The sequence below is a fragment of the Trachurus trachurus genome, assembly GCF_905171665.1.
Source record: "Trachurus trachurus genome assembly, chromosome: 15".
NCBI lineage: Eukaryota > Metazoa > Chordata > Actinopteri > Carangiformes > Carangidae > Trachurus > Trachurus trachurus.
In genome coordinates, this window is record NC_139906.1 from 22,069,512 (window position 1) to 22,093,068 (window position 23,557).

General features: G+C 42.5%; 1 protein-coding gene across 1 annotated transcript; it reads right to left on the minus strand.

Moving 5' to 3' along the window:
• Positions 1–18,234: 18,234 nt before the first annotated feature.
• Positions 18,235–22,427, minus strand: dact2 (dishevelled-binding antagonist of beta-catenin 2; the record flags this gene model as incomplete). Its single annotated transcript, XM_083988114.1, has 4 exons — positions 18,235–20,114; positions 20,257–20,547; positions 20,666–20,798; positions 22,152–22,427. The coding sequence occupies 4 exons, from the start codon at positions 22,425–22,427 to the stop codon at positions 18,235–18,237; spliced, it is 2,580 nt and encodes an 859-aa protein (XP_083844240.1).
• Positions 22,428–23,557: the final 1,130 nt, after the last annotated feature.

Sequence of the window (23,557 nt, forward strand, 5' to 3'; positions counted from 1 at the left end):
TTTATAGTATTGCGCCCCAATATTAGTTTTTCACATTAGAAAACTTGGTACACAGACATTTTTTTCAACACAATATGGAATTTTTCTTATGACAGTGAAACAACTGTGAAAAATCAAAGCATAACATTGAATCAAGTCATGCAGCTGCAACTATTATAACGGTCGGTAAATATCCATATTTTAGGATTAGGGCGCACATGAACAACTATATCAGTAGGCTACATCACATTTTATTTATCGTTACAGGCCGCCAACATAGCCTAGGTGATCATGACCGAAAATACTAGGCTATAAATTTAAAATCCTCTATTTGCGTAACTAAAATAACCCATATTGCCAGTAGATAAAGTGTAGATCACCGGGATGCCAGTCGACTGTTTCAACTACTTGTTGTCTTGTTACTTTTGTCCACAAGAGGGCAGTAACGGATAATATGTTATACTACTTGTTAGAATTAGAAATTGTGGGCTGGACGCTACAGCACGTCTAAATTGAGAGGCTCAAAGACAGGAGTGCATTTCAAAGATTTATGTTTATATTTATTGTAATGAAAATGACACACAGGAGCAAGCATCTGTACAGCACAGCAGCAACAATTTCTACACAATAGAAATAATGCAAACATCATTGACTGAGCACGAGTATAAGGCATTTTCATTCATAGGACCTACAGGACATGATTGGGAATCCCCTGACCTACACCCATAACACAGGTTACATTCAAGCACATTCACACGCGCGCACACACACACACACACATTGCTGCTGTACTATTCTCCCTCATTACAGGAAGCTAATGACTGTTTTGTCTCTGATCACCCCTCTTTGTTTGCTGCCGTGCAGACAGGGTTTACTGGAGTCTTAACCCAAAGACATCAACCGCCACACAGTCTCCACACTACCACTCCTAGTACATTTTTCATGTAGTCATCATTTTACGCACTAATTAACCATCTTCCACAGTCATAATGATAAATGATCACACCTAAATAGACAACACAAGCATAACATCAGATTCAGACATACCGCTGCTGATCAAAATGTAATAACAGTAATTAACCTTTGTGGCTGCAGTGTTGACAGAACACACACTCTTAATGAAAATGGAAAAAATAATTGTCATAACATTATAAAGTTCTGTATCCCATTGAAAGGTTTGCGGTTGGAAAATTCAGCACTGCCAGTCGTTCAGACAAGAACAACATATTTATTATATTACCATGACAAGAGAAAACCAAGCAAACAATAGCTAAACAATTTTGGACTTGAATTTCAACTGTGAGAAATGTAAGAGGCATGCTTAAAAACAAAAAACAAAAATAGGTGTGGATATTATTTGACCTGCTGTAAGTGTGGGTAATGGAGAAAGGCCTATTAAAGGCAGCCAGACAGTACTTAGGTGTGTTTGTCTAGTTTTATGGCCCCTTTAATCCACTAACACTCAAGCACTCTGCTTGTTTTCCTGGGAAAGACAGGTGTGTACTCAGCTGCACCAAACCTGAGTATTTCTCCTCATCTCTACCTCTACTTTTGTCAGTGTTCTCCTCATCTAGTAAACACAGTGCTGCTGCAGCATGTGTTTTTGTGTGTGCATGGGTGGATTTGTATAATTTTGGAGGGCATGCGCCACCAGTCAGTGATCACGGGTTGGAAGAGCCTCCCACTGCGCTAACAGGACTGTCTGAATTGTTAACTGGGCTGTCCTAAAGCCTAACTGTCCACAGAAAGGGAGTAGAAACCATGGAGCCCCAACTTGTAATTACCCCATGGAAGGCAATGCTGCTCCCTCTCTCCATCTCCTCTGGAGCCCTTTGAAGATGCCCCATAGGGAGTTGGTGGTAATCAGGACACATGACTCATTGATTACGCCTTTGCGGTCTTCCAGGAACACAGGACAAGAAGTGGACGCAGCAGGGGTGGGGGGCAGTCCCCTCAGATTGTGCAGATAGACCGCGGGTGCAGATGCTGGCTGGACAGCATGGCCTAGGTCTTAGACATTAGATGCAATAAAGAATCGGATGTGCATTGTTATTCTGGTGGTTAGCTCAGTCAGACTGTTAAAGTGGCTATTCATTACTGTCTGGAACGAAGACGAGCGACCATATGCTGAGGAAAACCACAAGTCTGCAGGTTTCCATCCCAAGCAAACTCATTAGTACACCAATTAGTACAATGTCAGCCAGGAAGAGGAGAAACCAAGCAGTGTGTGCTCATGAGGCAGTGGTGGATTTAAATAGAACCCATACACTATTAAGATAAGAGAGGAGGTATCATGTAGGCTACCTTTATTGAACCCCTGTAGTAATTCAAATTTGACACAACAGCACAAAAGATTTGTTGTCCAAAGGGAAAATGTTACAGGAAATAAAAAAAAGAATAGAAACAGAATCTAAAAGAAACAACATAAAATAGAAAGACTATATACTATTATCCAATAGAAACAAAACCCAAAGTGTATGAATTATACAATATACAAATTGTTATGTTGAACATGAACTTAGACTGTTTGTGTATTTCTTTCTTACATGATTATGGCTGCTGTCTATACATTTGATACAGAACACTCACATTATATTTTGGAAATGCCACTTTGATACCACATAATTACACCGTAAACATGTAGGAGGTAGTTTTGCAAATAGTCTGTTTAAAACTGGCCATAGTGCACAAAATGAGCTCTCATAGTTCTTCATGGGAAATGGTTCCCTGTCCATGAAACATATAATTAGTCACATAACCTGTGTTTTTGCTCCACGCTCTTTGCCACATTTCATTACTGTCCTACAATATACTCAGTTGAGTGGCCTTATGGAGGATATTTTACACATTTAAATGGCAAAAGGTTATGCTTTGAAAAAAATGTCACACTTCTAATAACAATGAAATTTGTCTGATATTGTGAAACAAAAGGCTAGACATCTACGTAGCTGGACTTGGAATTTGTCTTAGAAGATGCTTCATTTAACATTGAGAAAGATGATGGGCAAACAGAATAGGCAAAGCGAGTAGACCATAAAAAGGATCATAAAAGATGTCTTTTGATGTTTCTGGGCTCCACTCTGGACACCTGTGGGGTTGAACCCAGTGACTGGCTGTCCTATGTGAACATGTTGAGTAGACGTAATTGGGTCATTGCTTGTCAAGAAACTGAAGTAAAGCCTGAAGCAAATGAGAATGTGTAATAATTGCAATTTGCGTGAAAAGTTTCATAGTTACCTGACTACCAACTGTTGTTTAAGTAATAACAATACAAAAACTCAGAGATTATGTTTGTGCAACTTTGTCTCTGATAACCTTTGCCTTAATCTCAGCACATGGAAAAACAAAGCTATTTTTCAGTTAGCTGTCACAAATGATATATGCGTCTATATGGTTTCTATTTGTATTGAATTGTCCTCTGTCAGTCAAGCGCTGTGGATGATGCCTCCTACCTTCTCTCAGAGAGCATTAGTGGTGTGGGGTGTGTCGTTCAGGCCTGTTCAGAAGGCAAAACAAGAATCAGGGGAGCGTTCAGCTGCAGACAAGCAACCTACACACCCACGTCATTGTTGATGACCACATGGGAACAATAGTAGTAGTCTTGGAGTAGCAGAAAAGGCCTGCAGCAGGGAAAGTTCAAAAGCCAATAAAGGAATGCTGTCCACTTACCAGAGGGTTGCAGAGAGGCTCATTGGTCACATTGTGTCTTTATCTTGTCAGAGATGAGGAGCTTTTGTACTGCAGATGACATGTTAGTGTATTTCCTCTACTTGTTTGTCTCCATTCACGTTGTGATTGTCAAATGATAACATTTTGAGTACTCAAAGTCTGCGTTTTTGTGTTAAAAGTAAACCATAAATAAGACAACTGTCATGCAGATAGAAGTTGTGTGTCTGCTTTGTGTATTTGTGTGTCCTTATCTGCATCTGTGTGTCTGCGGGATTTCAAATGATTAGTATTGTGTAGGCGGAGTCCCTTTAAAGGTCTATAATTCTTTATTTACCTACATTTAGCATCTTCTTGCCTCCCATCCTTTGCAAAGAGAATAGCCAGCCTAATCAGGCTCTTCTTTTTGGGGTGGGCTGGGCTTATTTGCCAATTGACATTTGGTGAAAGGGTGTTAGATGAAAAAAGCACCTCACACCATGAGGTAGAAGCCTCACACCAAAACTCATTCAGACATGTTGTGTTTGTGTGTCAAGAGGAACTTGTGTTTGTGTGATAAAGGGAACTCGTTTTACCACTAGCTACTCAGAGCAGAACACACTCTCTCTGAGCTGTGTGAAGTGTGTTGATCCATGGCGTCGAAATTTGCCAATCCAATGTTTTTATGCGCGTAGAAATAGCTCAGATAAATTTGACTATTGTGTTCTTTTATCATTGTTTTGGCAGCATAATGGATTTAATTACATGTTTATAACACGCAAATGCAACCTGTAATCTTAGCATTATCATTACAATATCACAGGCTAATTGCATACTTGCTTACTGCGTAATTAGGTTACTTTAGTAGGACAACAAAATGGGTGCAATTATGCAACACCACAGGTCATGTAGGTCATGTATTGAAAATTCATACATGAACTATAGGTAAACTAAGAATCTTTCTTAAGTAGATTTTTCTCAAATAGAGTACTTAGCTAAGAGTTCCAATACTCTGCTTTGGAAATGTGTCTCACAAGAGTGTGCACACAAGCTGACAACCAGATTTTGGTACAATTTTGAGATCTGCCACCTAACCACTTATTATGGCCTATAAAAACAAAATCAACATTATAATGGAAAATATCAGTTTCCTTTTGGAGTTCATTTTGAGGATAATATGCTTAAACAGGGTGGCTACTGGTCGTTCTGTTGCTGCACATTAAAACTGACAGCAAATCAAGTTAAATCAGGAATTCAGCCAGTTCAGTGGTATTATAGTCTGTCTTGAGGCTAGTTCAGTCCGCTCACAAATCACACCATAAAGACTCAACAATACTTCTTCACTTGATAATGACTAGGCAGTCCTGAGAATAAAGTGACTCCAATTTTAAAGATTAGTGCTGTGCAGGACTGAACACAGGACTTAAACACAAGCAGTACAGCGGTTCCCACAGCGCTTGTTTTTCCAGACCACTTTGAACAGTAGAATAGAGAAGGCAGGAGCAGAGAAGCCGAACAACATGATGGAAAAGACAGGCTCTTGACAGTGGTGAAGTAATGGGTTTGAATCTAAGCCCCTCATTAGACAACAGGCTCATCCAGGGATGAAGGATGGGACTGTGCAGGGGGCAGCAATGTCAGATTCGCTACGAGGGAATGGTAGAGAACTAGGAATGTGTAATGAAGTAAAAGTCAGCTGAATGCTCTTTGAAGCTAAGCAAAGTATATAACTGACATCACTGTTTTCAGATTCGAATGGGTCATACAATCAGTAATGAAGTGAGTTATTTTTACACATATTACATGGGTTGAAAAATGCTTTCCAGTTACATCCGAGTTTCACTGAAGTTGATGCTCCTTTCACCTCGTGTCCAAATACCACACAAGACAAGACAAGGCAAGGCAAGACAGGCCCAAGATAAGCTTTCACTTACATTATCTATGATGTGTGATTAAAGTATTTCTGATTATCTGACGATCTGGTAATTATTTAGGGACGTCAAACATTTCCTCTGAGGTAATCAGATTGGTATTCTGAGGTAAATGCGTAATTTTGTGGTATTTGGACAGAAGAAAATTTAAGTGAAACATGAACCAATGACTAAATTAATTCATCCTTAGAGGGAACTGAATGTCTGAACCAAATATGATGGCAAACATCAACCTCATTGTAATTTTAAAGTGTATATCATAAATCATCTGGATTAATCTTCTGGGGACCACGAATAAAATGTTGTGTTGATCTATGTCAAATAAGTTAATATTTCACTCGGTAGCCTAAATGTAAACTTGATCTGCTGGGGGTAAAAGAAGAAAGTAAAGACAGTCACTAAAAATCAATAGGATTCATCATCTGATGAACATGAATGATCTATAAATGCTTGTTGCGATTGACCAACCAACAGAGTGACTTTGCCATCTACACAACTAGCTCTGTTAAACTCGATCCAAAATGTGCTAGCATGTTAGTTGAATAGTTACTGTTATTTATCAAGGTTTAAAATGTGGATTTGAGGTGTTAATACAGTTTTTTTTTTTTTTACCATGATATCAATCCAAACCATATTAAAGGGATAGTTCACCCAAAATTCAAATTTCACTCATTATCTACTCACCCTCATGTGGACTAAGAGCTGTGAGAATTTTCAGAGTCCTCCGTTCCTTCTCTGAGTTACGGGGGGGTCCAAGCAGCAGTATTTCTCCATATAATGGTTGTCAATGGACACCAACTTTCTTGGTCCAAAAAGACACACCAAAAAACATCCAAATACCTCCATACTGCTCGTCTGTAATGTCCCTCTTGTATTGAAGCCCCGACATGAGAAATTGTTCCGCCGGTCAGTGCAAATCTCACGTGATTTGCACTGACACAGGAAGAGCAGTGAACTGAGACACTGGGAGCTTCCGCTACAAACAAGCTTAAAATATAGACTTATTTAATTTTTTTCGGATCAATTTCTCATGTCGGGGCTTCAATACAAGAGGGACATTACAGACGAGCAGTATGGAGGTATTTGGATGTTTTTTGGTGTGTCTTTTTGGACGAAGAAAGTTGGTGTCCATTCACAACCATTATATGGACAAATACTGCTGTGCTGACCCCCCCGTAACTCAGAGAAGGCACGGAGGACTCTGAAAATTCTTACAGCTCTTAGTTGACATGAGGGTGAGTAGATAATGAGTGAAATTTGAATTTTGGGTGAACTATCCCTTTAACAATTTTGTAATAATGCAATGCTAAACAGAGAAACATGTTGTGTTGAGTTAAGAATATTTTATAGAAAATAATATAGAATATTATATAGTTAAAATAAATGAATAAATAAATAAGAAGAATTATTATTGAAGTAATTTCTTTTCAAACAACAAGAGAAGCGATCACCTCAAACCAGATACTGATATTTCTTTTCTGGTGAGAGCTAACAAAGCCACCATATTGATTTCTGTGTTAGAAACAGCCTCACCGCTAAAGATCTTTTCATCAACCGGGGAGCAGGCTTTGCCCTTTCATTATGCTAAACACCGGTACGCATCACTTCTTAATTGAGCTGATGTTCACAATGGGTGATTGATGACGGTTATTCCCCTGTCGCTACTCATGCAAACTCAATGGTGCATTAAGGATTTACTGTAAGTCCATTACCCTGTGCATGTGCATGCTTGGTGAGAAGGAGCAATGTTTGTATCAATTGATCTCACACCTGGAAAAGCCACTTATACTTGTAACCCAGATTGCAGTTGACCATATTAGCTGATGTCAGGCTAAAACAGGTCAGATTACTGTCCTCTGACCCTCACTTAGATCCTTCTAAAAATACAGCCCGGTTACCTGATTGACAAATCCACTTATGGCACGGAGAGATGTCCTAACGTCTGTATGAGAATGTGCCAAATGTTGAGTCCTGGTGCCTACTGATGTGAGTGGTGAGGTAAGAGGCAGTGAGGAGGAAGGGGAAGAGCGGAGAGGATGTCTGTCATTAGCATTCTAGCCAGTGCAATGGAAAAGTGACATAACAGCTCAGTCCTTGCACACCATTGTCATGTGAGATTAGCTACCCCTCTCTGCGTGTGTTGCTCCTCCATAGAGGATCCAGAGACTTTTCATTGTGAAGACCGGCATCCTGTGCCTCACTGTTGGATTGCCCGAGACACATGGTAAACACAGGAAATACAAAGCTCCTAAATGCATCCCTACTGTGTTTGGAGGACTGCCATGACAACACATAGTGGATCTCACAGGGAGTCGGGGTGTTTGTTAGGTGGATACACACTGAGATATGCCCAAGCAGTGCCCTTCTGTGTGAGGCCACGCAGCTTTTAGCTTATGCACTGTCTGTCACACAACCAAAATAAGGAGCTTCTTGGTTCGGGGATACACACATTGTTGGAGGCAGGAATTCACTCTTGGCTCTCACAGCATGCCTGATTCTACAGGAATGTCACGATAAAAATCTCAACTGAATGTAAACACTCTAATCTGCTCCATGGATCTATGCATTGGAGTCTTGAGATAAGGCCAGATGAACTGCTCTGTGGGTTTTTGACACGGCGTTCCTGCTCTGGCTTTTGTGTTGCATGGCGGAGGATCTCCAGACAGCTTTAGATTAGCCCCTCTCTCTCCAGAAACAACTGTCAAGGCTAATCTGCTCTGCAAGCACAGGTCATCTGGATGCCAGATCCACAGAGAGCAGAAATCAAAGCTCGGCCCTTTCTCTCCCCAAACTGTCTCTACCTCTTCCTTCTCTTTTCTTTTCATCCCTTTTAGTCACGGCTTTTACAGCTACACTGACCAGAGAGGAGGAAATCCACATCCGTACACCCCCATCCTGCAGAGGATGTCTTCGCTGTCATTGATTTCACCGAGGGTGGATATGCTTTTGGTGCAGATTGTAAAAAGCAGAGAGAGGGGATGGGCATTGATCCAACTAAGGCACTCCCAGCACTGATCAATAGAATAGATCTGCTGGGGAGCCCTGAGTGTGGCGGTGTCATAGTCCACCAGGCTCCTGTTAGGCTGCTCTCTCTAGCTCTGAGGTCTTTGTCACCTTATCCATCATCTTTTTTCATATTTATTTAATGATTATAGCATTTGTCAAGTGGCGCCATGAGGTAGCGTGACTATATAATCCTAACTGAGGTCATATTGTGCAGAGTTCCCATGGAAAAGGCTGTAATTGGTGTTTTGAAGTGGAAAACCTTTCTACCTTAGCATATGAAAACCACAAACCTATATTGTCGAAATTAGCACTTTGACTAAAAGCACATAGAGCTGCTTTTAGTCTGAGCTGACACGCACTCACAGTACTTTGAACTAGCAAAGTGTTTTATGGCACTTTTACCACCTTTTGCGCCACTTTTATGAACATCATATAATGTATATTTTCTATTAATAAACCTGTCATGTAGCCGCTGTTTCTATGAGTTAACCTCTTTTTCTTGCACTGTATAGATAGACAAGGCCTATCGCTGCCAACAGGGCATATGGTTAACTGAAGTTAGATAGAGTTTCAAGGATGCTTTGATGTTCAAACTTGACCTCATCAGGCTATGTGTAAAAGCACACGCAAACACTCATATCTTAGATTCTCCAAGGGACTCGTGTTTTGATAAATTTGAACCTCATCTGTTTTTCTCATAATGTAAAACACATGCAAAAAAAAGAAAAAAAGAGAGAGATCCAGTTGCAGTCCTCCTTCGAGAGCCTCTAAATCCTCTGTCCTTCATGTGCAAATCCCTCAACAAACTGGCCTTGAGTGTCACCCTGGGTTGTCCTGTTCAAAGGAACTCTGGGGTCAAACCTGCCAGGTCAACCTCCCTCAAAGTGGCAGCATTTACCCCCCAAACTAGCCCCTTTCACTCTCTAAAAACACATGGGGCCCCCAGATAGGCTGAGGTCCTTCCTTACGCTGCAGAGCTGTGGTGATTTACTGCCTTGGTACACACCCCACATAAACATATCATCCACATGTCATCAACCAGGCCTCTGGGGGGACTTTTCAAATAGCAGTGATCCAGACTTTAAAGATTTATCCACTTCTGTGCTGTTAACATGATGAAACATTAGCTATGGCCTGCACGTGATACAGTTTCTCAGGAAGTGCCTTCATCTTTGCCACTATAGCATAAATCAGAATTCTAATCTCGGTTTATCTCGAAGCACATTCACTGTCAGGTGTTAATGTTTATTTTAGGAGCCATAAAGGGAAGTTCAGTTGCCACCCCTCTAACATATTTATGCCAGGAAGCAGCGGTGCTAACAGCCAGGAGCAGATAAAGGAAGGCTTGCCATATGTTTCTTTAGGTGTCACTGTGAAAGAACAATGTTGATCCACTAAATATCAATATAACTGATGAAACAATAGTATTTTGGATTTCCTTTCTCCCATAAATCCTTCCTTAATACCTTTTACCACTGCTCACAACAAGATCCATTTCTTGTCTGTAAGCCTTCCCCTTCAGCTTTCCCTAATACCCCAGTACAAAGGGTTAAGGCCAGCCCTCCCCCATCAGTTGCTTTTGTGTCACGTTTCAAAGACCCATTCATCAGTATAATATGCACAAATGACAATACCATGTATCGTTTCAAACTTTTGCCCCCTTCAGCCTGAAGTAATCACGTTTCAAAGACACGCAACTCCAAATTTAACTTGTGTATGCATGCCAACATTTATTTTTATTCTCTGGATCATACATGCCTGATAGGTAATGCTTTTTTTTATGAGAATGTAAACCATGCAGTGTTGGTTTGTCTGATACTGACAGCTGTTTGAACCTGTCTTTCCTCATCCTGTTCGCTAAAGGTGCAGAGATTTGATAGTGCGTGGAGGATCAGTCTGTTCCTTGCATGACCCCTGACCCCTAGTCTGAGAGAGGGGCCGGCCTGTCCAAATCAGTCCAAGACCTCAGGGTGTCCTGTAACGTGTTAGCGGAGCCAGCTGAAATTACATTTGTCTGCTCAGTTTCATGTGTTTGTGTTTTTTGCCTTGAGACATACAGAAAAAAAACTGCGAAATAGAGACTAATGCAAAACAAGAAGACAGAGAAGAGACTTACTGTACTGTACAGATGAGGTAGAGTGTATTAAGGAAAGGTAAGGGCCTTATTATTTTCTACAGTCTCTCACCGTTGAATCTTTTCCACTGCACCTGCGAGCTGGGACCTGTGTCAGATGGGGGTTCACAAGCTAAACCACTAACTATACCTGGGAGACAAAGCCAAAACAAACCAAACAGCAAGCTACTGACCCCAAGGAAATGCAGCAGTTTCCCCCATAACAAGCAATCCCCCCCCCCCTGCTGAATAAAATTTAATTGGATGGTCTCCCATGCTCTGAAAAAAATTTAATGGGTATATGTGATTTTTTTTTTCTTCTAATTTTAATTTAGATAATTATTTCCACACAGGTCTTGTTTTTTCCCCACATAACAAAGAGGCAATTAAAGAAATTGTTAAGCAGGATAAATTATGGAAGTGAAAGAGGAGGTTGAGGCGCCATAAAAGTGTGAGGTTCCCTGCCCATAAAATTAATACAATATTGACTCTTCCAGGCCCGGCAGCTGAGCCCGGCTTTAACTGGAGCACATCTACTCGAGGGAGACAATTGGGATCCTTTAAAAATCTTTAAAATATTTTTTATAGGTGTTAGAGAACTTGAGTCCATTAGGCTCAGAGCTGTAGGAAGCCACAGCTTTCAAGTGGTCATTGTGAGCACACTTGCAACGGGTTTATGGCATCTTGTAGAAGAGGAGCAGTCACACGTGAAGGGCAGACAAACAGCGTGGAGGTGATAAACAGAGATAGCTATTGCAAACAAAGATAAAAAATGTTCATATGGGCAGAGGAGTTCCTTAATTTTGAAGGTGCAAATACTTCTAAATAAATGAATACTGTTGACATCATTTTTCATATTTAAGGAGACTGAAATGCAAAAGACAAAAAAAAGAGAAAAGACTGCAGGATTTGACATGTTGGTGGGTGAAGGACTTGTTAGTGGCCATATGGGAACAGCAAGAAGGGTGAAGGGGCAGGAGGGAGGTACCTGTTGGGTCCCATGTTCTCCTGTCACTCTGATCTTATCAGGGGGCCTGACCAAGAGGAGGACCAGCTGTCACTCTCGCCGCTCTTTTGATGTCCTCCTTCAGAGCTCACACACACACACACACACACACACACACTGGGAACTTCAGAAGAGTTGAGGCTTGTTTTTGTTCATAATGAGAATTGGTGGCTTTGTTGGAGAGCCACTTGGCAAACCCAGCACTGGAGGAAAAAAATCAAGATAAAGCAAGATAGTTACAGCTCTCTGAGGACATGTGGAGCTGTGGTGGTTCAATTTAGTTGTTAAGAGCCTGAGGCTTGACAAAAGAGAGTCAGTCCTCTGAGCTGACACAGGACATCCTGCTCATAAAACCAGCCAGGACATCGTCACACAGACACTGGGGGCTGATAAAAGGGGAAACGCCGTATTCATCTGAAACTTCTTCACAAGCGCACTCGCCACTGTTCCTCCTCATCAGATGCACTGAAAAGTGCACAGTTTGGCTAAAAATCTAAGAAAGCTACAGGGAGATTTTGTAGCACGGTAATTATTTTTGCCAAGCCAGGTATGAAAGTTTACTGTAGAGTCAGCTAGATTTGTTTTTTTAAGAACTTTTAGGCAACACCAAGACACATTTTGAAGATTCCTGGATTACTGCTCTTACGTTTTCAGATTCCACTCATTTATATAATCTTGTGGCTTGACTCATTTTAGTTGAGACAGAACATGCGCTACATGTTTTCTGCTTGTCATACATTACTACTTTTGTTTCTACCATGCAGGACTCTTATGCATAGATAGTTAGCTCTCATAATAAGAACACCAGTTATTGTTCTTGATGTATGCTATGCTTAAGAGATGGCAATATCTGTCAGTCATTTGGTCTAAGCAGACTGTGAGAAGGATTTGCACAGACATTCCTCGTCCCTAGAGGCTGTATCCCATCACTTAGGTTGTCCACTGATTGCAGTGTAATATATACTTCAGCAAAATTAAGTCATGAGGTGGAAGGAAGTGCCTCAGAGCCAGTAGCAAGATTGTGTGAAACACTGGAGAAGTTCACAAAAATCAACTGCACAGTATAGCCTCCATAATTATTTATTGTGGGAGGAATGGCCTTGGTGCAGGTGACCAAAATCTGATGATCAGTCTGTTTAAGCTCTGAAGGTCATGTGTGGAAATGGAGAAGCTTTCAGGACAACCGATTCAATGCATAGTCCCTAGAGCTGATGCCACATTGTTCAACTTTGGTTTTCTCTGAAAGTTGTTTCTTCTCCACATCTGTGGAGCTCAGCCAGAGTCTTGATCACCAGTGCCAAGACCTATCTCCCCTGATTCCTCGATTTGAACGGGAAACCAGCGCTAGAGTCCTTGTTGTTCCAAGCTTCTGCCATTTAAGACCCACTGAGGCCACAGTGCTCATGGGAGCTATCAACACAGTTTTCTTGCAGCTTTGTCCCTGGAACTGTGTCTTGACACCGCCCTGTCTCTGAGCTCTGCAGGCAGCTCCTTTGACCTCATGACTTGGTTTTTGCTCTGATATGCACTCTGTGAGCTTTGAGACCTTAGAGGTGTGTTCCTTTGCAAATCATGTTCAATCATCTTCACTCATCACGTGAAGTGCTTCCTATGAAGGTGTAGAAACATCTCAAAGATGTTAAAAAAAAACTGAGGTAAAAAGTGCTTGAGCCACATTTCAGGTGTCATAACATTCAGTTGGAATATTGAGCTCATTTTTTCCCCTCTTAAATAAATCTGCATTTAAAAAATAAATAAAATAAAAATCCTGTCACAGGGTGTTGATTGGAGATAGACAAAGGAATATTTTTTTAATTTTAGCATAGAGCTGCAAAAATAAAATCTAAAAAAAATAATTGATCTGACCACTCCACTACCAAAAGAGGATGTAGACTCTAAGCCATGTTAAAATGTAAAGTGATAATTTTAAAAGTATTTTTTTTTTTTTTTTTCATATCTAAAACTCACTCTTTATAATATGAGAATATGTTGCAGTAAAATACAAAATCTAATTAAATAGAATCTCCCTCCTATCTCTACATCTAACTTGGTCATACAAAGTGCACTACAGTCCAATTATCTCTTGGTAACTGATGTTGTCCTCAGAAGCTAAGACTCCTTCTCTTGCCTCCAGTCTCTCCCTCTCTCTGTCTCGGACAATTGCTTGGCAGGGGCGAACGCACTCACAATGCCCTCTGTTACTGTGAGTGCGTGCTCTTTATACACTGCGAACTTTTGAACCACCTCTTGACCACAGCTTGAAGGGAGTTGAGACAATGGTTAGTAAACACACTGGAGTGAATGAAGGGATTAGGTATTAAATGACAGGATGTGCTTAAAGAGGAGCAGGTGGTGGTTAAGGAAAGGCCAGTTAAGCCTCGCAAGAGATGTGCATCATGCATCTCCCGTTCTCCATTTGCTTCATTTTCATGCTCTGTCTATATTACTCCTGATCTTTCACACTTGGTAGCTCATCTCTTCCTGCTCATTTCACCCACTTTGTATCTCCTCATCTCTCTGGGCTCTATCTCTTTTGTCTGCTTCGACACAACCAGAGAGTCCTGCTCCTTAACTCAGGCCTCGGACAATTGACATTCATGAGATTGGACATTCCGGTCCAGCCCCATTCATATGTACAGTAAGCAACGGGACAAAAGCCACCTCACACACTGTAGGGCCCATCCCCCATGGAGGGGATAGGGGAGCTGGGTGAATCTAACTTGTTTCACTATAGATGAAGCTACTACATTGTTTGTAGTAGCTTTGTGTACAATTAATTCAAAAAAAAAAAAATTTGTATGACATTCTTGCCAACCTTCTCCCTGTGTTACTCTGCCAGCGCTGACATTCGATGCCAACAATCCAGCCTCTGTGATTCTGGCAAAAAAAAAAAACATGTTTCCAGCTAAATATGGCAGCGACTGCGTCTGCCTCTAGTTTCATATGCTTTCATGAGTAGAGCTGATTTGCTGAGGATATGTCACATGTCAAACTGAAGATAATCCGTCTTGCTTTGCAAGAACCTGAAACAGCATGACCCCCTGTACATTTCCAGGGATGCATTGTGGGTAGGAGTGGGAAGCTTCTCTCATCGGGGTGGTAATGAGTTTCTGAGCTCCCACTTGTCAACATAGTAAATCCACGTTTTATATCCAAAAGCCCAGCACCCACCCTCGAGTTTTCACATCAGGGAAGCAACATGGCCTCACGAATATCCAGTGACAAACATTTCAGAGTACAAATGCTGTACGAAGGCTGGGTGAAAAGGTAAATAGAAAACACCGGGTGCTGCATGCTCCAACAGACATGCTGAAATAACCACGATAAATAAAAAAAACACAGACAGTCCAATGGAGTATTATGTGTTTTGAGTGTGGAGACAGACTGGGCGGACTGGGATGTGAGTGTTGGGTTTTGGGATTACCTCATGAACATGTGGTGAACCCCTCCTCCCACTGTAACCTAATGTGAACCAAGTCAAAGTTTAATTAGTACCTGTCTGTGGCACACCCGCTGCTGTTCTCTCCTTTCTCTGCTCTCTCCCTCTCCCTCTTGCCTTTATTTGCAGTATTCTTTTCTTGTTTTACAAATATCACAATGTCAGAGAATTGTTAAATTTACTGAAAAATGGGGGATTAGATACATTTCTTAATCTTTTACAATACAATTTAATCTTTTTTACATTACGTAGGACACAGTGATCTACATAAAACGCTTGTTAATTAAATAAAGATGCGTGCCAGCATTAGAAAACGAGAAGTACTGTGATCTGATGTGTAATAAGATCACTCTCCAAAGCAGCTCAGTGGCATGCGTTCTCTGTATTATCTCAGTGTTTACCTGTCCCAGTACTCAGAGTAGTCTGGCGTGACACTTGCATCTATTTATATCTCAATGGACATTGACAGGCATGTTCTACTGCAGAGTGGTTTAGTAGGTGCATGTGAGGAAAGCTGGGTGAAGTCAATGAGCTGTTATTTATATTTTGCTTGTTTAACCATTTACTTTAAGCACCTTCATTAACTTAGCACATTATTACATTTCACTTTACCTATTCAGACCATGATAAAAGTAAAGATTAAGTGAAATACATCTGTACTCAGGATATTATGATGTTGCTTTCTGTGCTTAAAAGACCCTGTAAGATCTTGTATCAACAGGCTGATTAGCCTCAGCAGAAAATCTATGATCTTGATTGGATGAGACTGTTTGCCCATGTGTTCTCATGTACACAATGTCAAAGTTAGAGCTCTTGAACCACAGTGTGTGTAATGAGATCCCACACAACATCTGAAGTCTTTCAGTGTGAGGTGACAGCCATCCATGGGGAGTGTTTTGTAATGCCCCCCCTCTGCTCTCAATTTTATAGCAGAAGAAAATCATTATCAAATCCTTTTTGCAGGTCTACACCTGCACACCTGCTGCACATTGATCCTCGGAGATTTCATTCCCTAGCTTAATTATCTCAAGCCATCATCCAATTACATTATGTCATTGATGAGGCAGCTGATTGCAAAAAAAAAAAAAAAAGAATCCTTAATTTTGAAGGTGCAAATTAGTTGGAAAGGGACTTTCAGTGGACAGATGGACTAACCTTCTCAGAACAGACTAAAACAGTGACAAGAGACAAGTGACAGACAAAAAGAGACACGTTCAGAGACAGCGAGGGCACAAAAAGGCCCCTGACCTTTCTATTGTGATGAGATGTGCCCTCTGAGATGAGTCAGCCCTACAGCTGGAAAGGTCACCAAGCACACAAGGTCAAGCCGACGCAGTCCTGCTATACCCAACATCAAAGACAAGTCCAGGCCCTGTCATGCTCCCTCTGAGCCGGGTTGAAAACAGCAGCACTAATCCCACCGACCACTCGCTGTTGCTGCAGAGGACAGAGGTCAGCTGGATGTACAAATCCTAATAAGTTGATTCCATTGTGGCAACTTGCTAAACTTAAAATGCTGTCTTTGATGTGAATTAGTGTCATTGCCCTTTGGACCTGTCTTGTGTTTGATGAATAGAGAGAAGAATGCTGCTGAATTAACATATGCCCTTTAGTGACTATTTTTATTTAAAGAATTAAGCCTTTTCTTCTCTGAGAGCAAATTGAACATTTCTTGTTAAAGTAGACTGAAAGAGAATCTTGCTAAATGAAAGATCCATGAGTCGTAGAAAATAATGGTCTCCACAGTGATTAGATCTGCAGGGAACACAACTTCAAAGTAAAATTTGATGAAATGCTGAAAATGTTTGTCAGCCATATAAGCTTCTTAGTTGGGAACTTTAAGGTCACCGTGGCAGCCTGATGGGAGAAAACGTTATTACGTATGACTACGGGAGAGTTGGCTAATGTTTGGAAGGCCGGTCTCTGGGCTGCTTACCTTCGTGAGTGGCCTCTTGTTCACCCCGTCTTTGAAAGAATTTTAATGGAAAGATACCAAGGCAGATTTTGGAAATGAGATTATTGGGCAACTCTGGTGCAGCTGCCCACTGTCTAATCTCCACATGACAGCTCTGAAGTGAGGAGCCTCTTATCATCTGTCATTCCTGCTTAATCCCATGTGCCCCCAGTCATACACACCAACTGTTTTAAAACGTCAGGTCTCTCCTCAGAAACCTGAGCTCCTGCAATCATCGTCGTCATGTCTGTTTGTGAAACTGTAGGAGCGAGGCTGCGTGTTCTTTGCAAATAGGTTTGTGTATATTTAAATAACGAAGGGCTGATAGCTTCACCCTCTAATTAAACACGGCTGTCTGGGTTGGTCATTGAAGCTGCAACTTATTAAACCAACAGCTGGGGCAGAGTCAGGAAACCAGATAAGGAGCTGTTAGTGCTATCTGTGCTAAACTGGTCAGCCTCAGCAGGGGGTTTGTGAAGATTAAGTGGAGATTTTTTCCCAACATGTGTTACAGTCACCAGAAGAAGAGAGAAGATGGCAGAAGGGATGCTGTACTGTAAAGACTCACTGATTAAGTAACATTGGTTGCTATTAATACCACATATGAACCTATCCCAATCAGCTGATAGACTGTACTCAGTTGATATCATTGCTAGATTTTGAAATAGAAGAGGAAAAACTCAATGCCAACTGCCCAATATATATTAAATATGTTTATTCTGATAAGACAAATGTAGATACATGTCATCAATAAGCAAAATCAAGAAATGAACAGAAAATAAACAATTATTTGCAATAAGAAATGTAAAAAGGTTGGATTTATTTCTGAGATACAAACAATTATATAACAGAAATGTCAATGTCAAATGCAGCCAATTCCCATAAGACACTTTCATTACTAGAGTATACATATTTACAAATTAAAAAGTAAGTGTAATAATTGTGTTCTACATGCTTTTATATAATGCATCATTTTGTACACCAGGTTCAACCACTGTAAATTCTTAATGATATATATATTTTTTCAGTTACAACAAAACAAATCAGTGCACAAATGCAGCCCAGTTTAATGACTGCTTCTCATTGATTATTAAGGGGGCTATGCTATGCTAAGAGACTAGGTGTGATTGAACAGTATTCATTCAGCCCGGGGGAATGTCACTACACCAGGGTCATAACCTTCAGGGAGGCAGGCTGGAACCGACGAATCTTCTTCTTCAAGGCTCGGGAAGCTTTGATCCGGCAGGCTGATGGCTCGGGGCGTGGGAGCGGCTGGAGGGGCCTTCCAGCAGCAGTGGGCCCCAGAGCAGCCTCAGCCCACACCAGACCTCCCTCCTCCTCGTGGCTATCCACCTGGTCCTCCTCGTCCAGGGACAGGCTGCTGTCAGAGTCCGAGGACTGGAAGCTCTGGCTGGACTCGCTATCTCCAAAGCGGTTGGTGGTGTTATCGCTCATCTCCCCCTCGCTTTCAGCGATGGTGGAGTGAAAGAGGGACGCGCATTCAGCTGAATACTCTGACTCACACCTGGGTGGGTAGAGGCTGGACATCTGGAAAGGTGCTGCAGGGTATCTGGCATTAAGATTGTGGAAGAAAGAGTTAGAGGAGATGGAGGAGTGGAAGGGACGAGGAAGCCCGATCCACTGCCCTGACTTGGCACTCAGACTGCGGACCATCTGCATGCTCCCTGCTGCCTGAGCATGGGGCTCTTTTGACCTCTGACGCTGGGCACATAAGGCCTGCAGCATCTCTGCATTGGACGGCCACTTAGCAGCCCCCTGCCTCCTCTTCCTCTGTTCTACAGGCTGCTCATACTCCACACCCTGAGGTCTTCGGCCTTTGCTGGACTTTGTAACAGCGGGGATGGGATGTGGCTTTAGATTAACCTTGTGGGTGTACATGACTCCTGGACCGCAGTGGCTGGAGTCTGAACCAGAGCCCTGTCTGCGCTCCTCCATGTGACAGGTGGTAGGCTTCTGGGTCACTTTTCCCTTTCCAGACCTTCTCTGCTCTCCCTTGGTTCCACCACTGACCTCTCTGATCCTTTCGCCAGAGGAGTAGCCATGTTGCTGCTTCACAGCTCGAGGCTTATCGCTGCTTTTTCTTCTCAGTTTGACGGCTTTGGTTTTACGGTCTGCCTGTCTCACCTTGACCCTCTGAGACCCAGCAGGGACGAATTTGGCATGAACGAACTCAGGGGAAGCCGTGTGACCAGCCTGAGCCTCGTAGCTGTGACTCTCCTCTGTGCTGGAGCTGTGGGCCGGTCTTTGTCTATGGCCTTTCCTCTCTTGTGTTCTTGATTCTGGATTATCCCCACTCCTCTTCTGTGAGTAGCTTCTTGGTAGACTTTCATATTCTCCTTGGGATTTATCACTCCTCTTTAGGGATGCAGTGGTGACTTCATCAGAGCTGTACTCCCTCATGGTAACAGGAAAGGAGTATCGGTATGAAACCTCCTGAGGTCTCCCCGACTGTTTGTGACTCGTGTTATCAGCTGGTTCTTGGCTGGAGTATGCCATGCAGTGTCTCTTCTGGTTACTATCGAGTGGGGTGATGTTTGCGGTCTGAGATGAGAGAGGCTGCAGCATACACATCTCTTTTAGAGACACTTCAGGAAACACAGTTGCAACCTCAGTGGGCTTCCTGTGGTAGTCACGCTGAGACTGCAGAGTCTCTGTGTCCATTTCAATCTGGATTTTGCTGAAGCTGCGCTGGAGGAGCTTGTCGATGTATCCCAGGGTTTTGGTTTCATAACCCATCTGTGCCCTCTGAAGGGTGTCGGAGCCAATCACTGGGGGTCCTTGGCCCTCTAGATGTCCAGGTGCGGTTGGGTTGCCTCCATGGGAAAAAATTGGGCTCTGGAGAGCCACTGCATGCAGGGGGCTGGGGTAGTGGTACACTTCAGCGCCACTGCGGGACACCAGGTTGCTCTGAAACTTAGAATCCAGTGTGGAGGTCTTGAGGTTATGACCCATTAAAGGTTTCTTCACATCTGCAGATTTGCTGTAGCTTGGTCCTTGAGCCAACATCCTGTCAAGATCACCTGACAACACAAAAATACAGATTATTAACCTTTCAAATCACTCAATCACTGAAATTGCATGTTATTATGCAACAAAATACACGTTGAGTATCTTAGCAACAGTTGTACCCATCACTACTTCAAAGGCATGAGTTTTGGTTACCTGTCGATACAGGTCTTGGTCGAGTCTGTTCGGTGCCTGTAGTGCTTGCTCGGATTCTGCTGCTGCCCAAATGGAGACCCGTGGCCCGAGGAGGGTTGGGCTGGGTAGTGCTCTCATCGGCAGAACGTCGGCGGCAGACATCAACTTGTGATTGAGGGCTAATGAGCGAAGTAGCAGAGCTCATGGGAAGGAGAAGAAGGCTAGTCTGGGACGATGACAGACATTCACTGTACACTGAGGTGCAGGAGTTGGACAGGGAGTAGGAGCCACCATCGCTGAGCTCATAAAAACCTGGAGAGATAACAAACAATGACCAATGAGTATTTAACATCATGTGATGGTAGGCTGGCTGTATGCATAATTTGCATATTACTTATGCGTTGTGTTATTTTAGAGTGCGTTTGCACACCTGAACTTGGCCTGCTGTCACTCTCCAGCTGCTCAGTGGAGGCCTTGCTTACGTCCAGCTTCAGTTCGCTGATCTGTTGGTCCAGCTGCTGCAAGTGCGACTTCAGGCCTACATCCTGTTTCCGAAGACGAGACTGTAAAATAGACAGCACATGACATTTTAGCCCACCCCTGAAAAACATGTGCGGTACAACTTAACCCAAAAGGACAGTCTAATTAGATTTTCTCAGGGAAGGGAGTTATGCAACGAAAGTCCACATGCACACACATGCATGCAATTACACACAAGTTCTCTGTACACATCGATGAAAAGGAAAATTAGTCACAAGGGTCAGGGTGTGCGTTAGCAACGGTATAATTTGATTTAGATGAGGTCTTGTGGTCAGATAAAGGATGCTCTAATGTACAGCCATCAGAAAAACAAAAGCGACTCAGCTGTGGCTGATGATTAACCTCAGCAGGACATGGGGGGGCATGGAAGAAGCAGTGGTGGGTAACTCATTTCTCCCCCACAGCGAGGGCCTGGCCATTGTGTAAACTACTAGAGGAGGAAAGCTTAGGGGGTTGGGATGAGGGGCTGTTTGCTTTGCAGAGGCTATGCAGTTACTGTTACAGTGGTTCTCAAGATGAGGACTAGGGTGGGGTGTGGGGGTGGGGGTCACTGCCTAAAAAAATCCACTGTTTGATTACTGTTTAAGGCTTTTATAAGAACAAGTTGGGTCTATCGCAGTAGAGTGAGCTATTGTACAGTTTCAGCCTTTACATGTGTCTATCACTGTGTTTTCAGATGGGCTGTTGTAAGTTGGTAGTTGCTGCAATTTGGGTGAATGTAAAACCAAACTTAAATCTCATGCTGGCCAATTGCTTTAAATCTATCCTTCAGTGCATCTGCTGAAAGTCATGCACAACACCTCGATCCCTGTGTGAGTACATGTGTGAAACAGCAGCCAGCGTGGAAAAAGCTGGTCATGGAAAACTCCACAGAGCCAGTTGTCTCCAACACTTCTGCTGCCTCTCAGGACTGAAACTCTCCCTGGGTGTTATTCTCTGCAAAAACAACAACTAGCAACCTCTTAAAAACACACCATAATTTTCCCTTTTTTAATTTCCTGGCATTAGTGGTTAATGATTGAGGTCCACCCCCTACTGCCCCGCAGTGTCCACGCACTAGCGCGCGCGCGCGCACACACACACACACACACAACTCAAAGTCCTCTTGGTCCTGCAGTGAACCTTGATTTATGACACCTATCCTACTTCCTACCCCCAGCTGGGCGCATTAAAGTGTGTCTGGTAATAATTGAAGACTGAATGTGCATGAGCATCAGCTGACGGTGAGATACAAACGGACCTTTTTTCACTCCACTAATGTTAGAATAAGAATAAGTAAGAATAAGAAGTGTAATGAATATTATAGTGATACAAGGAAACCAGAGAGGCATTTTAATTATTCTGTTTTATGGTGTTTGGTTTAAACCACTTCCTACCAGCTGTTGCTTCAGGGCTGTCAGGGTCGCCTCCAGCCGCTGCTCCTCAGCCCCCATCACCCGGGGAGCCTCCGGGCCTGCGTGGACAGAGGTGACGGGCTCCTCTCGGTCCATCGTCAGAGCCCAGCTCACCATGTCGCTCTGTCTGTCCTTCAGCAGATGCAGCTCCTGCAGCCCGGCCAGGGCAGCCTGCAGCCTCTCCCCGACCCTGCTGCGGTCCACTCCGGCTGCAGCGGCGCTCATCATCCCCGCACAAGACCCCTTCCTGCTCAGCATGCTGGAGAGCGCTGTCCGGGCATTATCCAGAAACAAAACAATGTTGAAGAAACGTCCCCGTCCACACCGTGCTCCTCGCTGGGTAACTGCTTGCTTAGGTTCTGTCTTGATGTTGACCTAGTTAGTTTTAAACTACCTGTTAGAAGAAATCTTGAGTACAGGGGGAGAGCTGAGGCTCCTCCCACAGACCAAATGGCCCTCCTCCCTATTGGCTGGCCACTGGCCTCCAATGAACATCTGGTACTAATCCTCCCCATTCAAGTACTCACTGAAACTGCCCGGGCATGTACTAAATTCATCTGCATAATACCACATGGCATGATGGGCATATTATTATGCTATTTCATCCATTCTTTTGTTGTGATTAGTCTCTACGGTAGCAGGCTAAACAGAGATAGACTGAGGGCTCAACTTTGTGAAAATCTCCCACTGTAAGCAGTTGGCCATCAAAATGGGTTAATGCATGTGGCATTCTTGTTACTACTCATAGAAATAAACACAAATAAATTCATAAAAGTTCATCCCTTGAAGAGCATGTGTATCATCAGTGAAGGGAAGAAATTCACACAATTTGTACAAGGACTGAACATGTAACTAAAACTCTGTTAAAAACAAACTTTAAAACATATATTTACATTGAATCAATATGTAGCATATCAATCACCCTTCTAATCTTCATCAATAATAAAATAAATCCATATCTAAAACCACTCCTAACCAAACCATTTTAAGCCATTAAAATGAATAAAGAGACTTGTAAGAGAAAACAGTAAAAATCAAAGTTCCCTTGCAGTGTATACCAGGGATAGATGAATGACGCCCCCTTGTGGCTGTAAAGATTGCTACAGTTTCATGGTAACCACATTGAGATTTTTCTGACAAAGCAGTGGGTGTGTTGAAACACCTGACACAGTGACAGAAATTTCCATTACACTTAAACAACTTGATAAATATGATGGATTCATGAAAAGTGAACGCCTTTGTAACTTTGATTTGAACCTCACAAAATAAGTCTGAACTAGATTTATTATGGTATGGTCCATTACGGTACATTGCAACAATATGAATAAATGTGAATGAAACAGTTGTATCTTGAAAAAAAAAAGTGGAAGTTTGGGGAGGAAATTTGT